This window comes from Phyllosticta capitalensis (assembly GCF_038381095.1).
Source record: "Phyllosticta capitalensis strain CBS 128856 chromosome Unknown BKA78scaffold_3, whole genome shotgun sequence".
In the NCBI taxonomy this organism is placed as follows: domain Eukaryota; kingdom Fungi; phylum Ascomycota; class Dothideomycetes; order Botryosphaeriales; family Phyllostictaceae; genus Phyllosticta; species Phyllosticta capitalensis.
The window spans coordinates 1027349-1041411 of record NW_027117441.1 but is presented as its reverse complement, the minus strand read 5'-3'; the positions used below and the strand labels follow the sequence as shown (position 1 = coordinate 1041411).

The following is a 14063-nucleotide window of genomic DNA, read 5'->3' as shown; positions in this document are numbered from 1 at the left end:
GCACATCCCCACCAGACTGCTTACTGTCGCCGCTTGATCGCTTTTCGACCGACTGCCCAATTCTAGCCCATCCTCCTGCCTTGGCGCAAACTTGACGTGGCATCACCCTCTTCCAACTCTCAGCATCTCTACCGCAAAGGCTTTGTTCCAAGACTCGTCACCGGCCAAGTTATTCGACCAGGAGTTTCGCAAGGCGCAACTCTTCATTTAGCGTCGGTAAGGGCCTTGTCGCAATTGGCCGGCCAAAATGGTGTTCCCCGTGGTGGAGTCAGTTGAGGCTGTGACTGCCCGCTTCAAACAGCTCCTCCAGCAAGCCCGCCAGATCAAGTCAAGTGACGCCATTGAGCCACCCATCTCAGTCGCAGACCTTCTCAGTGAGAACACACTTCTGTTGAGCGACAACATCCAGAATCAGAGTTCTCACAACACCGTTGCCGAGACGGCTGCGAAAAGCTTGCTGCATCACCTTGTTGTATGACATTCTTTGGGTCTGCGTGTGCCATTGACACTAACTTTGAACAGGCCACTACAACCATTGACGATGCAGAATTTGTTCAAGTTTGGAATCTCCTCGACATTGTGCTGATTTGCATTGAACGTGGTCAATGCGACGGCCTGCTCATTTTCTATCTCGCCGAGGAATTGCTAGACAGCCAAAGCATCGACGGCTGCCGCAAAGTTTTTGATTACTTGGAATCACGAAGAGAAAGACTCGTCGCCGTAAGTGAAAGAACCGCATGGGATGGGTTTAGTACTCATAAGGGACAGGGCGATTTTCTCCAGAAGAACGGCGCAAGCAAACGTATTGTCGTCTTGCGCTTCTGCAATGAGCTGCTTCGCCGCCTTTCGCGCGCCGAAGATGCTGTGTTTTGCGGTCGCGTCTTCATCTTCTTGTTCCAGACCTTCCCGCTGGGCGACAAGAGTTCGGTCAACTCGCGCGGAGAGTTTCATGTTGAGAACGTTACGGTCTTCGAAGAGCCGTCGCCGCTTCTTGAAGAAAAGCCGGACGAGATGGAGATCGATGCTCAACCCCAAGAGCAAAGTACAGAGGAAGGCGTAGCCGCGTCTGAAAGTAAGAATCAGACCAATGAGAAGGAGAAGGACAAAGACGCCAAGGTTCTCGATACTGAGACCCTGTACCCCATCTTCTGGACGTTGCAGCAAGCTTTTTCAAACCCGCCGAGGCTGTTTACGGACGTTCACCTAGCCGAATTCAAGACTGGGGTCGACCGCACCCTTGCCAAGTTCAAGGATGTCCCGAAAGTCATCCAGGCCAAAGCCAACGAGAGCCATCGCGGCGTGAAGAGGAAACACGATGACGCAGAAGATCAGTTCGTCAGCAACTACAATCCAAAGTATCTGACCAGTCGGGACTTGTTCGAACTAGAGGTAAATTCCGCAGTGATCCATTTCACACGTGACATTTCCGCTGACATCCGCAACAGTTGAGCGATCTTGCTTTTCAGAGACACATTCTTGTCCAGGCACTGATTTTGCTCGATTTCCTGCTGTCCCTGACCGAAAAGTCAAAAGAGAGGACGCAAAAATGGCTCGCACAGGTTACATCAGCAAACCGGGCGGTGCAGTACAACTACACCCTCAGCACACAGGATGCGGAGTGGGCTGCCAACGTGAAGAATGCCATCGCCAACTATCTCCAAGAACTTCCAGATGGCAAATTTTACTATAGGATGGTCGACACGGTCCTCTCCAGGGATAAGAATTGGGTGAGATGGAAAATGGAGAATTGCCCTCCTATTATTCAACCACCCATTTCGCCTCCAGATTTTCAAGGGGCAAAGTCAGGAGCGCAAAAGGCATGCACCAACAAGCGGCTCCGGGCGACACCCATGGGATCGCTCGACCTGTCGTTTCTGAACGACTCGGCTGCGGCTAGCGGTGTGGACAGCTTGAAGGACCCCGAAAGGTAAGGACGCGTCATGTGGAGCACGTCTTGGCAAAACACTAAAGCGGGACAGGTACATGTTTCCGACGGCTGAGAAGCTGTACAGCGCGGCTCAGGAAGATGACAGAAAGGCGGTCGAGGCTGGAGAAGGCGAAGAGACGGTCAACGCGCTGCGCGAGGCCGGAGCCAGCAAGACGTGGAGGGCGCTCCGAATTGCGTCAAAGGACAGGCTAAGCATGTTCGACAAGATCGACGATTACAAGCAGCTGGGAGCGCTGTTCCAGCCCGAGGCGGGCGAAGACGGAGGAAAGGATGAGCGGACTGGGGCAACGGAGAGCACGGAGGGCAAGGGTGAAGCGGCAACAGCAGCAGCATCAGCAACGCAGGCGGAGATGCAGGAGGAACAACGGCCCGAGCAAGAGAATCAGATGACGGCTTAGGGCACGGCCAAGTACCTACGATCGGCTCAGGCATGCAGACAATGGCAACCGAAATGATGGAGTTTTGAAGACGATGCAACGCGGTGGTGGTGGTGGAGGGCCATGTTTGCAGTGTTTTGTCTACGGACAGGGGCACGGAGCTGTGGCTGACACGAGTCAACATCCGTGAGGATGGGCGCTGGAGCAAGATATGGCGACAAGCTAAGCACTGGGGATGGGGATGGATGGGGGATCACCTCTTCGCGGGAGTGAGGTGGTGGTCTGTTTGCAGCGACACCCCATTCGTCGGCGAGGACGTGTCTCAGCCCAGTGCGGGCGACGAAGGTGGGCCAGGCTCTGTCGGTGCGCTTTGGGTCTGCACTCTGGTCTGCACGCTGCACTGCAAGTTTGTCCTTGTGGTGCTGCATCCGACAGACTTTGCCTCGTCCCGGCGGATGGAGAGGCCGTGGTGGTGTACTGCAGGCTTCCGCGCCCACGAGTCCACCGGCACTGCAATTAATTAGTCGAGCTCGCCAGTCGCTGGCTGCGCGCATCCGAGATGAAACAGCAGAGGCAGAAGGCGCGCGCACTCGCTCGCTCGCACGCATGGCAGCGCAGCGCAGCAGCAGACGCGGACGTGGACAAGGACCTCTCAGCCCAACCGAGGCCCATCCCAGAGCACATCAAACCACGGCGCAGCGGCCCTGGAATAATTTCCGCAGGCGGAGAAGAGGCTCCTTGATTATTTCCCAACACCTCGTCGTTTTCTTCCTCTGTCGCCGCGCCCAAGTCGTTGGATCAGGCGAGACCACCTCGAAGAAGCGACAAGTCATGGCCGCTCGGCCCGCTGCTTCGGTCTCTCGTCGTCGAGGTCAACACACCCCGGAACCTCGTCCGCCTCTCGTCGTTTTGCTTGGCCCACTCTGCTTGGCCGGCGAAACAGCCAGCGTAAGATTCGTCCTTTTCTTTCAACTCGCGCTGCGCTGTCATCAGTAGCATCCTGTCGGAGCCGCCCCGTGCCTGGCATACACCGTACATAGCCGTTCCCTGTCGAGACGTACCTGAGCTCACCGCGCCCACCAGCCTCGTCCCAATCCGTCCTGGTTCGTTTCTCCCCGGACCTCGTCAGGCATGCCGCACGGCCGCCCACCGCCACCACTGCTACCCTACCTGGCTACCAGCTACCCTCTCCCTCCAAGCATTGGGCCCTGGCCGCGGATCAGCTGCCAAGTGCCAGCTCCCACCCTCCTCCCAGTTCCTCCTCCGGCTTGCCGCCATCATCTGCAGCGATCATGGTCCGGAGCAGGTGGATCGCTGCTGCGTCAGGGCCTGCTGGACAGGTATCCGCCTTGAATCGCACACGTGCCCGCCAAGTCTCCCCTTCGCAGCGTTCCCTCGTCTCCTCCTGCTGGGGAGCGAGATGACGGCTCGTTTCGTGGGAAACGGGGGCGTGGGGGCCATCGTGTGCTGTTTTTTCACCTTCTCCCTGTGCGCTGGATCCGGCTCGCATGCAAACTCTCAAAACACGCCGTGGCGGCCCGGGAGTGCCCCAACCGCTAGATCTGTCGACAAGATCTGTGAGCCGCCAACACCAACGGCAAGTCTAGCCTCTCCCAGCACTGAGAAACCCAATGGCAGGGGTGTACTTCCAGGAGGCTTCAGGGCTGATGCACGGCTTTCTTGTTCCTGACGCAATCTCGCGCGCTTCTGCTCTTTTTGCATCGTGGACGACGAGGAGCCGGGCACGGGGAGCGAATCAGGCTGGCTGGCACAGGTGCTGCAGCAGGCACCAACTCCAGCAACAGCAGTCGTCGTAACTGTGTGCATGTGCGCCCAGGTGTGAAGGTGGCCAGCCGGGGCGCCATCCATGACCATGTTCATGACCTTGACCATGACCACCATCAGAGGAAGACCCCGCAACATGCGTTGCCGAGCCCTGCTTCAACCCAGCGGGTCCCATGGAGCTCTTGTGCTCTCCATAGGCCAATGATGCGCTGCACGCCACGGATCACCTGTGCTCTTCGGCGCATCCCGTCCACCACCCTGCCCGAGTGCCTGTCTTGGGCCCGTTCTCTGTGCTGCTTGGCCTCCCAAGCATCTGTCGATTCCTTGAGCCTGTCATTCACGGGCTGCTTTGCTTATGCGTCACTCCCCTTCCTCTAGGAGCCCGTCCCGAGGAACCGCGTGCTCGCCGCCGTGCCGCCTTTTCCTTCAACCACCGGGACATGCTACCTACCTCAAGGCCGGTTTCTCCAATGTTCCTGCGCCGTGTAACGCCCACTCCTACCTTTCCACCAGTTTGCTTTTGAAAGATTTGTTTTTTTCTCTCCTGGCAGTGCCTCCAACGGCTAGTCGTCCGATCATTGTCTATTCCATCCTCTTCTCCTGCTGCTTCTACGCTGGCGACTTGGATTTACCCGGCAAGCCACCTGGTCGAGCCGTTCTACCACTGCCGCCGAACGTTCCTGTACGTAGCCACCCTTCCCGCTCGTCGCCAGTCCGCAGAGTTAGCCGCCGCTGATGTTTCGCTCCCCGCTGCCTCAGGCTTCCTTTCTTTGCTGAACAACCCTGATCCACCGATACTCGAGCGGCTCGATTAAGATATCTAGTCCCCTTAGCACCGGTCCTCTCTGTTTTCTCTGATTTGGAGCTACTGCAAACCTAATCCTACACCTGGCCTGTCAATTTGACACTACTGCTTCGACTCTTTTGACAACAGATCCTGTTGCAAACAAGGAACCTCGCGTCTTCCTTCCCTCCCAACCGGCCATCGGTGTTCCACGTCGAGAAAACGCCGACTTTTAATTCCACAATCCATACGGCCACCCTGCCGAGGAAAGAGCGCCGTTGGAGACGTAACAGGCGTGGAACAAGACCTCTACGCCACGCCTGTCACCTCGCACAAACATCCCCCGGAAACGCCCCGTCCACGAGGAGACCACCCCGCTTTGGGACTTGTCTTTGTTGCTTTTGTGCTGCGCAGCTTGGGCTTCCTCTGCATACTGCAAAGGCTTGCACGCCTCGGGGCACACTGCACGATATCTGCGACCTACAAGGGTTGCCAAGGACGCCTCTAGCCGCTCCCGCCTGCTATCCTTGTTGGTTGGTCATTCGATCTTGACCACCCCGGAGTCTGCCTCCCAGATAGCTTGTGTGTCTTTCTCGGTTTGGAGGGGGGCACTTAATCCTTTTGGATTATCTGACCTGCAGGCCTCTAGTCAGTCAACCAAACGTCAACCATCAACAAACACCATTCCTTCACTGGACTCCAGTACAGGGTCGCCAATGATTGACGGAAGCCATTCCGTACCGCTTTCTCCACCCAGTTCGCCGCGAATGTCTGCGTACACCGCGACCCACCCCGACCCTGAATGGCATAGCCAACCCGTCAAGCCTGCTGGAGGAGTATGTGCTCCCTCAGAAACCGCTGGAATGGGCCTTTTACACAACGCCGTCACTGCCACTCAGTTTGACATTAAAGACCGGCCTCCGCTACACACCCACAAGAGCTACCCGTACGCTCTGAACCAAGTCAGTCATCAGCAAACGGGACCTTTAGACCAACCACTTGGTCAACGGGATAGAGGGAGCATTGGAAACACTGAGCCATCGGATTCGGCATCTCTCAATGTCAGCTACGGCGCGTCCGCTCCCGCGAGTCCATCCTCAAGGCTGACGCCAGCTTCGCCTGGAAGCGGTGTGAAGCACGAAAGAGATGATGATCTGAACGATCAAAATCTTTCGGGGAGTGCTGAAGAAGGGGACCAGGACAAACCCATGACGGCCGCTGAACTGCGTGCGCATAAGCGGAAGATGAAGAGATTCAGGTGAGCAAACGAATACCGTTAGACCAAGGTCTTTGGAAAGAAGAAACCGCTGACCCACGCAGGCTTACTCACAACCAAACACGATTTTTGATGAGTGAATTTGCTCGACAGGCCCATCCTGACGCGGCTCACCGTGAGCGGCTTGCTCGAGAGATTCCTGGTTTGAGTCCGCGCCAGGTGCAGGTGTGGTTCCAAAATAGGTTCGCATCGCTCAGCTCGACTTCATTCCATTGCCAGTGCTGACGTGATTAACAGGCGGGCAAAGCTTAAGCGCCTTACAAGTGACGATCGTGAGCGAATGATGAGGTCGCGAGCGCTCCCCGACGACTTCGACATGACGCAGGCGCTTCACTCTCCCTTCGGCACAGCTGGACACCAAAGCGTTGGAGGAACTCCCATGGCTTCTCCAGCCACTTATTCTCCAAGTTTTCCTGAAGGTAATATGGTTCGACCATTGACCGTAGACACTTTTCGAAGATTCCCCGATGGCACTCAGATGCCGCCTGCGGGAGTGAACCCTCCATTTGGAAGCTTTTCCTTCACACCGCCTCAATCTGCTACGGACACATCTTCTCCAGTATCCGCAACTGGCGACGCCAACGCTTTTCCGTTCTCCCAATCCCAAGGGATCGATGGAACCAACCCAAGACGATCCAATCCGTTCATTGGAGGTACCGGTCCAGCTGCATCGAGCTTTTCTTCCTTCTCGCCCATGCCCCGCGTACAACTCGATCGCATGGGTCGAAGCAGGGCTGAATCTCTCTGCTCGCCTTTGAGGACAAGCATGTCGTACAGCAACGATGGGAGTTTGAGCCAGTCCACTGCCCAACCAGGAGCAACCCCCGACAGTGCTGGGATTGGTGATCGCCAAATACCCCAAACAACCATGACTGGTGGTAGTCTCCCTGGTGTGACTTCTGGGAATGTGCCGTATGGATTGGGCTACTCATGTGAGTTGTGCTTCACTAAGTCTGACGATGCCCAACTGACCACAGAGCAGACAATCAGATGCCCGGATTCGAGTCTTCGCGGATGCGCTCGATGAGTTCCACTTTGCCCCGCAGGATAGAATTGAGTCAACACAGCGCACACTATAATGCCAGCCGAACCGCGCCCACTAATCCGCAGTCGGCTACGATTTCTAATTATCAAACTTCGCCGCTGGGAACGCCAAGCTCTTACTCGAACCCCTCCATGATGAGCGCGCCTCACAGCGTGAGCTCATTCAACAGTTCTCCTTCCTTCACCGAGCCGAACTACAACGCCCCGTCCGCAGCCCAGGGCGACCCGTACGCGATGGGAAACGTTTTGGGTGACGGAATCGCAGACCCTCAACACGCCGAGTCGAAGGGACCTGCCGGCGTGCAGATTCCTCAGCAATACTAAGGCCTCGAGGCTCAATACCCTGTATGGCTCGACTCGTGCACCAAATACGAGACCACCACGGCAGGGTTCACTCGGTGTGTTCCGACCCACTCCACCGGACGACGCCTCCTCTTCATCCTTCCACCTGTACGAATTCCTTTGGCCACGAGCTTACGAGGTTTCTACCTTGTCCTCCGTCGATACATCCAAAAGCATTGTTTTCAGGACATATATACTGTTTCGAACCGAATACCGTGTACAAACCTCGGCCTTTTCAAGCATACACAGGAGCATCACACCCGCAAAAATCCCCACACACAACTCGCTTCGTCTCCGGGCATCTTCAGTACACCCATCGAGCTGGAACTCTTGTCCGTTTTGGTGGCTTACAGCATCTCCGATCTGGTAGATTTCAGTACTTGTTCGCCAAATCTGCCGACTTGTTCATCCCTGTCCATTTTTCTTCGTACAACCTCTTTCGGGCAGCAGACTTTTTCTCCCTCAACTTCTAAATCCCTTTCTCGACTCGCTTACCTCTCTGCTTGCCGTGTACAACTAGCCCTGTTCTCTTCGTTGGATTTAACCGTCTTTCTCCCTCTTGACACCTCTTACTTTCGGCGCGGAGCGTCATACCCCTTTTATCTCCTATCTCACTTCAGCGATGCCAACGCTTGAAGCCGGGACCTTACCGACGCTCCGCTCCGGATCTTTTCTTGGCCTCGAGCGCTTCTATCATCATTGTCTTTGTTTTGGGCCTCTTTGTTTTCGGCCCCTTTTAAACTTGCGTCTTCGTCGCTACTGCAAGGGTGTTTTTGTGGTGAGCGGTCTCCTCCCTGTGTGATTTGGATTGTTTTTTCTCTCGGCCTCTAGTCCCTAGTGCACATACTACGGTATTATAGTTGTTTTCTTGCAGGCCGAGCTGTACCTAAAAACATCAACACAACAACAACACGCGATATACTCTCGATTGGATTGGGTAGTTTGCGATACTACAAGAAACCGTATAGCAAAGATGCTAGCGGGCAACGAGAAAAAATGCGTTCTTGATTCTTCACTCCTTCGGCTGTCCGGCTGCCCTCGTGTTGGTTACAGTGACGTTCCTTGGAAAAGCTTCGCGGGTAACAACTCACTGACGTCGTGCCGCTGCCGCTGCCGCCTCCCAAATCTTCGCGGAAGTCCAAGCTTTACTTTGAGCACTCGTCAGTCTCCAGACAGCAGATGCTGAACACAGCTTAGGTACGTCCCGCCGCCGTTCGGCAGTGCTCCCGAATCCGAGAGTCCATCTCCCGTCAGGATTGTCTTTCCACCCGGCGACGTCTCTGCTCGTCCACTTGACTCGTCCATGCGCCGCCAGTCAGCACGTTGGTGATTTTCGACTCGTACAACAATGTCTTGCGGTGCGGCCCTCGCAGTAGTCGTCGGCTGCTAACCTAATTTTCCTCTTCTCCGCCACCAGACCACCACCACCACCACCAAGAAGCAGGTCAGCTCTCCAAGTCAGTCAGGCAGGCCACCCATCTCATCCCACACCATCGTCGGCCTGCCTCACGCACGCACCACGCCTTGACTCTCCCACCGCCGCCACCGCCGCCCGTCTGTGTGTACTATTTTTCCCTGTCTGTTGTCCGCCTTGATCAATTTTTACACAGGCACGTACCCCCTTCCTAAAATTTCCTTTTGGTCTTCGGCCGTTGCCGCTCGATCATGCTCATGCTCAGAGACATCAACAAGCAACATTGAACACACACACGCCCGTCCGCGCCGCGCCCGCGCGCACGCACGCGTTTCGAACGCGTCTTCTTCCACCCTGTCGACTGACGGCGGCATATCTGGTCGTCCCTTTTTCATTCCATTGTTGATTGTTTTGGGTTTGCCTCCTACGCCCACGTGCCACCCTTCTTCCGTGCCTTTCCATTACCACCACACGGCGCCCCGCGCCCAGTCAGGTCACATCATCCAGTCGTCCCTGATTTCTTTCTGTACGTGCTTCCTTCAAGGCACACCGTCATCATGTCACTGGCCTGGGCCGGGCTGGGGGCGGGCGCGCTCGCCTCGCGGCCGTTGTTTGGCGTTTTGGTCGCAACGTCGTTGCGCTGATGATGGCCATGGCGGATCAGGGACGTCTCCACGGACGGACTCATCAATGATGATCTCAGGGACGTCTTTCGAATGCTCGGCGCCTGGGCGTGACCTGAGACAGTGCTATACTTAGCCCGCGGATAACTGCTGTACCTGCAGTAGTGAGGGCGGCTGACTCGAGGAAGGGGAGAGAGGCTCGTGCCGGGCCTGTGGTCGGACGGGTGGATGTATCAGTCGTGGAGAGTTGGACTTGTAAAAGCTTCCCATCACGGTGATCAGGCGGATTGACTGGCTCACCGACCCTCAATCAAGACACCTACCATGATGCCAGGCGTTCGATTCCGACGGCCTCTTACTCCTCCTCCGCGTATCCACTCATTTCGATATTTTTAAACGTGGACCGGGACGTTGATCTACTGGTGCGGTGATGCTAGGTCATGCTCCTACTGTAGCGTTCCTGAATTTCTCCCACCTTCTCCGCGTCATCTCCGTTTTTGATATCTCCCTTCTCCCTGCATCATCTTCTTCCACAAACGCACCGACACGGTTGTTTCAGCACCTCGCCGCCCCTATCTTTCCGACATGCGTATCCTCTGTCCCTCTGACTCTCCCATATCTCTGCCGATGAGTGCGCGGGAGAGCGAGATTGAGTGCACAGATGAGATGAGACGGTGCCGCCGCCGCCGCCGTCGCCGCGGCAGGCTGCCTCGCCTCGTGCCCACGCAACAACACCACTACTGTCGTCTGTGTCCGGTGGCAGGGCCTGCCTCCATCTATCGTCTGTTGTGTGCGGTCTGCCGCATATGCACCCCGGGTGGGTTTGTTGAGAACAAGAAAGAGAGACAGGCACGGAATGACCCGGAAGACGGAGGAGATGGCAGTATCGATGTCACGCAGCTCGGCTCAGCTCAGCTCAGCACATCTTGTGTTGCCGCCACTGAACCTTGTTGAATTGATCGTCGTGTGTTTGTCCAGCACGTCGTGATGGCGGCACTGGAGGCGGAGAGGGGAGTTCAGATGGACGAGCAAGTGGAGATTCGCCTGATTGTTGCGGTGTGCGTAGGGTTCGTAGTGATGAGAGGCTGATTACTTTGTCCAGTATTTGCATGGACGATACTTGCGCATTGTGAACTGTCTGTCTTTTGAGCAGTGTAGGTAGTATTCCATGGAGAGGTGTTTTCAAACAGCGTCAATTTTGATCCAAAACCTGATTCAAAAACGAGTATTTGCTGCTCCGGTGCTGTACATACGTTGGCGATTGGACCGGATGCGTTTTTTCCATCTCCAATCTTTCCTGCCTGCATTATCCAGTTCGCAGTCCAAGTAGTTCCATGGCGGTCATAATGATCACTTGGGCAGCTCGTTCAAAGCCATCCATTTCGTACGTTGTCAAGCTGCTCGGCTGTAGTGCTAGCAAAAAGCCGACCAAAGTTAAGAAGCACATGCGATGAGAAGATACGGTATTCGAATCAAACCAGACGCCAATACCCAACATCTCTCTCTGCGTGCGTCTCAGAATCATCCCCACAAGTCAAAAGGAACTTGGACAATATGCTATACTTTCTTTCTGTTTCCCTCTTCTCCACGCTCCTACTTTGCGCCCCTATCTACTCTTCCTCTTCTCCTCCTACTTCTTCGTCTCCTCTTCCCCTCACGCCGGTGAAGCGGAAGGATAGCTGCATCGCATGGCACCACCACAGCATGCACGCGCGGGCACCTCTCCACCAAGACAGGGTGTTTGGCGCAGGCGCGCAGCTGTGGCGTTTTGCAAAAGCGACCGCCTCCATTGGCTGTGATACTCGACCTGCGCTTGGACGATGCGGGGATATGGGGTTAGAAGAGGGGATGCCTGGACCCGTTGGCTGGCTGGCTGATAACTGCTGGCTGGCTAGGAGGGGCGTGGGATGGGCAAAAGCATCTATCTGGGTATGCGGGCAGCCAACGGCTCTCTGCAGGGCCGTGGACGGCCTTGGTGTGGTGCGTCGAACTGCACCTACTGTACATGAGGGAGAAGAGGAGCAGCAGGTAGTCAGTCACTCAGACCAAGCATGATTATCCGGCCTAGAAACGATCAGTCAGTTGAACACACAAGGACAGGACTAGGATCCCCCTCCATGCACTGATTCTCGTTGGCGTTTTCCAGAAACCATCCCTTATGCTTTCTTTTTCCCTCGCATCACCCACTCACTGCTTGCGTGATGATAGCGTTTGAGAGGGAACAAAGCGATATGAGCAGGCAAGGATGCCCCCCTGCGCAGAGTCTCATTGGCGTTTTCTAGAAAATTCATTGGAGCCACTGGATGTCTTTTCTTTTCCTGCCGCCGTCATTTTGTACTGGAGTGATAGAATGGCGTCAATGGTTGGCCTGGCCCTGATGTCGCAAGGGTGGCACGAGCAGCGTCAAGGAAAGGGTGGGAGGAAGACGTCGTTTCCGTCTTCCGAGGGCTGGCTGACAGGACGTAGTAGTAGGAGGAAGAGATTGGCAGGCCTGCAAAGGGTGGAAGGATTCGAAGGAGTGGTGATAGGGGTAGGAGGGATGTAGCAGTGGAATGATGTTGCGAGTAGCGAGCAAGCGAGGGGAGAAGATGGGAGAGGATGCGCCAGGCACAGAAAAAGGGACTCAATACTGCTGATGGATTCTTGCGATTCTTCGCCCTTGGCGTTGTTCGTGGTGTATTTGACGGATACTCCTTGGTGTTGTACTTCCTGCTCCAACCCAGCTAGACTTGCTCGGAACTTTGAACCGCCAGCATGCATCATGATCGGGACCAAGCAACTTCCACATCCGCCGTCAAGCTAGTCACTACGATTGTCTCCAAAGCCAGGCTGGAAGGTGCTCAAGGAGGGGCGGGTACCTTACAGCCATGTGCATTGCAGCTGCAACTAAAGAGTTCGCTACTGGATGCAAGGCAGGTCGTCCCCCTTGCTTGACAAAAGCATTCCCCGAGCAACAGCAGGGCTTACCGTGCTTGTCCCGGTCTACACCACTGCTGAATCCACTCCCTCGTTGGAGTTGAGGAGTTCAGGTTGGCTAAGCATTTGCCGCCGTGGGGTTGACGGGTGGGCGCGAATTAGGGTTCGGTAGGCATATTAACGGGATGCATCGACACGCGCAGACCTCGACTCGAATCGACCCGGGCTGATTGCGTCAGCGGCACAAACAAGTAGCCGCAGCGGAAAACAAATCCTTTTCGGTGTGATGGCGGCGGAGGCGTAGAACAGGGGACAGGCGAGCGTTGAGAGAGCAGCGGGTAGGTGCGTGTGATTCAAAAGGCGAAGGGATTGTGGCGCTTGCAGCATAGCTGTGAGAGCAAGCAAGAAGAAGCGAGCTTCCCGGATGCACGCACTGGCGATAGGGCTGGACGGCTTTCAAGCCTCTTTGGTGGCTGCTTGGTTGTGGCGACGCGCAGGATGTGGGTACACAGCGAGTGTGCGTCTGGTACAACAGCAACGAAAAGGGGGCGTTGTTCTCGAAGCTGTCCGGAAGCGCTTGGCCGTGTTTCCGGTCTCTTTGCATCTACTGGCTGTCATTATCGCGGCTGGGTCCCTTTGCTTTTTTGTCATGCATGCCCTCTGGCATTGTTGATGAACTGAACTGGAAAAACAGGCATCCAGTTATGTTCTTTTTTCTCGCTTCTTCGCTTCGTGCTTAGACGTTGTTTTTCTTCACTCTCCATTCCTTGCTTCTCTACGTCTTTGCTTTTGGCTTCGAAACGGCGCTTGATGCTTGAGTTGATCATCGACCTTGTTGCTTGCTTTGTTCGCTTCGGCCTGCATCACGATGAGACAGGAACCAACGTACGGTTGGCAGGCGAAGTCTGAACGACCATGGCTACGGTTAGCTGGGCGCATTCTATCGCCACTGACTCACCACTTGGACTTTCAAGCTGCTTGTGGACTTGGATTTGTTGTGACAATTTTTCTTTTGACTTGGTGGATTGGGAGGCCAGGCTCGAGAGGAAACGCATCAGGGAAACTCGGAACGCTTTGCGTATCATCACGTGCATCAGCCATGCATCAACCAACCGGGCAACTGCAGGCCTTCTCTGGCATTCGACCTTTGACTTCTTTTTGTGTGGTGTTGCAATCATTGCATCGTGGTCTCGGAGCTTTCCCCTAATCAGGCAGGGCGACTTGAAGCTTCGTTGTGAGACTTTAGAATTTAATTTTCAATACTCGACAATTTTTTTTTGTCGAGCTGTGAGCCTCGCGCTTCGCCAAGATGGCCGATATGTAGCTTAACAAATTTAGCATTGTCGTGTCCAAGAGCTTGTCTTCTTATAAAGCTCTGCACGCCTGCAGGGAACACAAGAGGGTAGGACGACCACGCGAAACACGACAAACCTGCTGCTGTGCCTACGGTAGGTACGCAGCGCTAGTTGCATGGCTCTAGGCGGCAACGAAATGCACTGCGCGCCCGCATCCAAGTATCCCTTGTTCTGGAATTCTTTCACTCTTTGGGCCAAC

The 14063-nt window shown here is 55.3% G+C and overlaps 4 protein-coding genes across 4 annotated transcripts; 3 read left to right on the top strand and 1 right to left on the bottom strand.

Moving 5' to 3' along the window:
• Positions 1 to 247: 247 nt before the first annotated feature.
• On the top strand, positions 248 to 2346 carry BKA78DRAFT_350874 (putative THO complex subunit Tho1; the record flags this gene model as incomplete). The annotated part of the gene is made up of 5 exons (XM_066891059.1): positions 248 to 472; positions 523 to 720; positions 769 to 1389; positions 1446 to 1927; positions 1980 to 2346. The coding sequence occupies 5 exons, from the start codon at positions 248 to 250 to the stop codon at positions 2344 to 2346; spliced, it is 1893 nt and encodes a 630-aa protein (XP_066746389.1).
• A 1497-nt stretch (positions 2347 to 3843) lies between these two features.
• BKA78DRAFT_293557 (uncharacterized protein) lies at positions 3844 to 4218 on the bottom strand (the record flags this gene model as incomplete). Its single annotated transcript, XM_066886234.1, has 1 exon — positions 3844 to 4218. One exon carries the CDS (start codon positions 4216 to 4218, stop codon positions 3844 to 3846), a length of 375 nt encoding a protein of 124 aa, XP_066746388.1.
• Positions 4219 to 5610: 1392 nt separating this feature from the next.
• Positions 5611 to 7538, top strand: BKA78DRAFT_248840 (uncharacterized protein; the record flags this gene model as incomplete). Its single annotated transcript, XM_066884428.1, has 4 exons — positions 5611 to 6152; positions 6215 to 6352; positions 6408 to 7102; positions 7153 to 7538. 4 exons carry the CDS (start codon positions 5611 to 5613, stop codon positions 7536 to 7538), a joined length of 1761 nt encoding a protein of 586 aa, XP_066746387.1.
• Positions 7380 to 8216, top strand: BKA78DRAFT_96197 (uncharacterized protein). Its single transcript, XM_066894047.1, has one exon. It carries the CDS (start codon positions 7562 to 7564, stop codon positions 8027 to 8029), a length of 468 nt encoding a protein of 155 aa, XP_066746386.1. The 5' UTR covers positions 7380 to 7561; the 3' UTR covers positions 8030 to 8216.
• Positions 8217 to 14063: the final 5847 nt, after the last annotated feature.

Coding starts and splice junctions, on each gene's coding strand:
- BKA78DRAFT_96197 (XM_066894047.1), top strand. CDS start 7,562: ATGGCTCGACTCGTGCACCAAATACGAGACCACCACGGCAGGGTTCAC.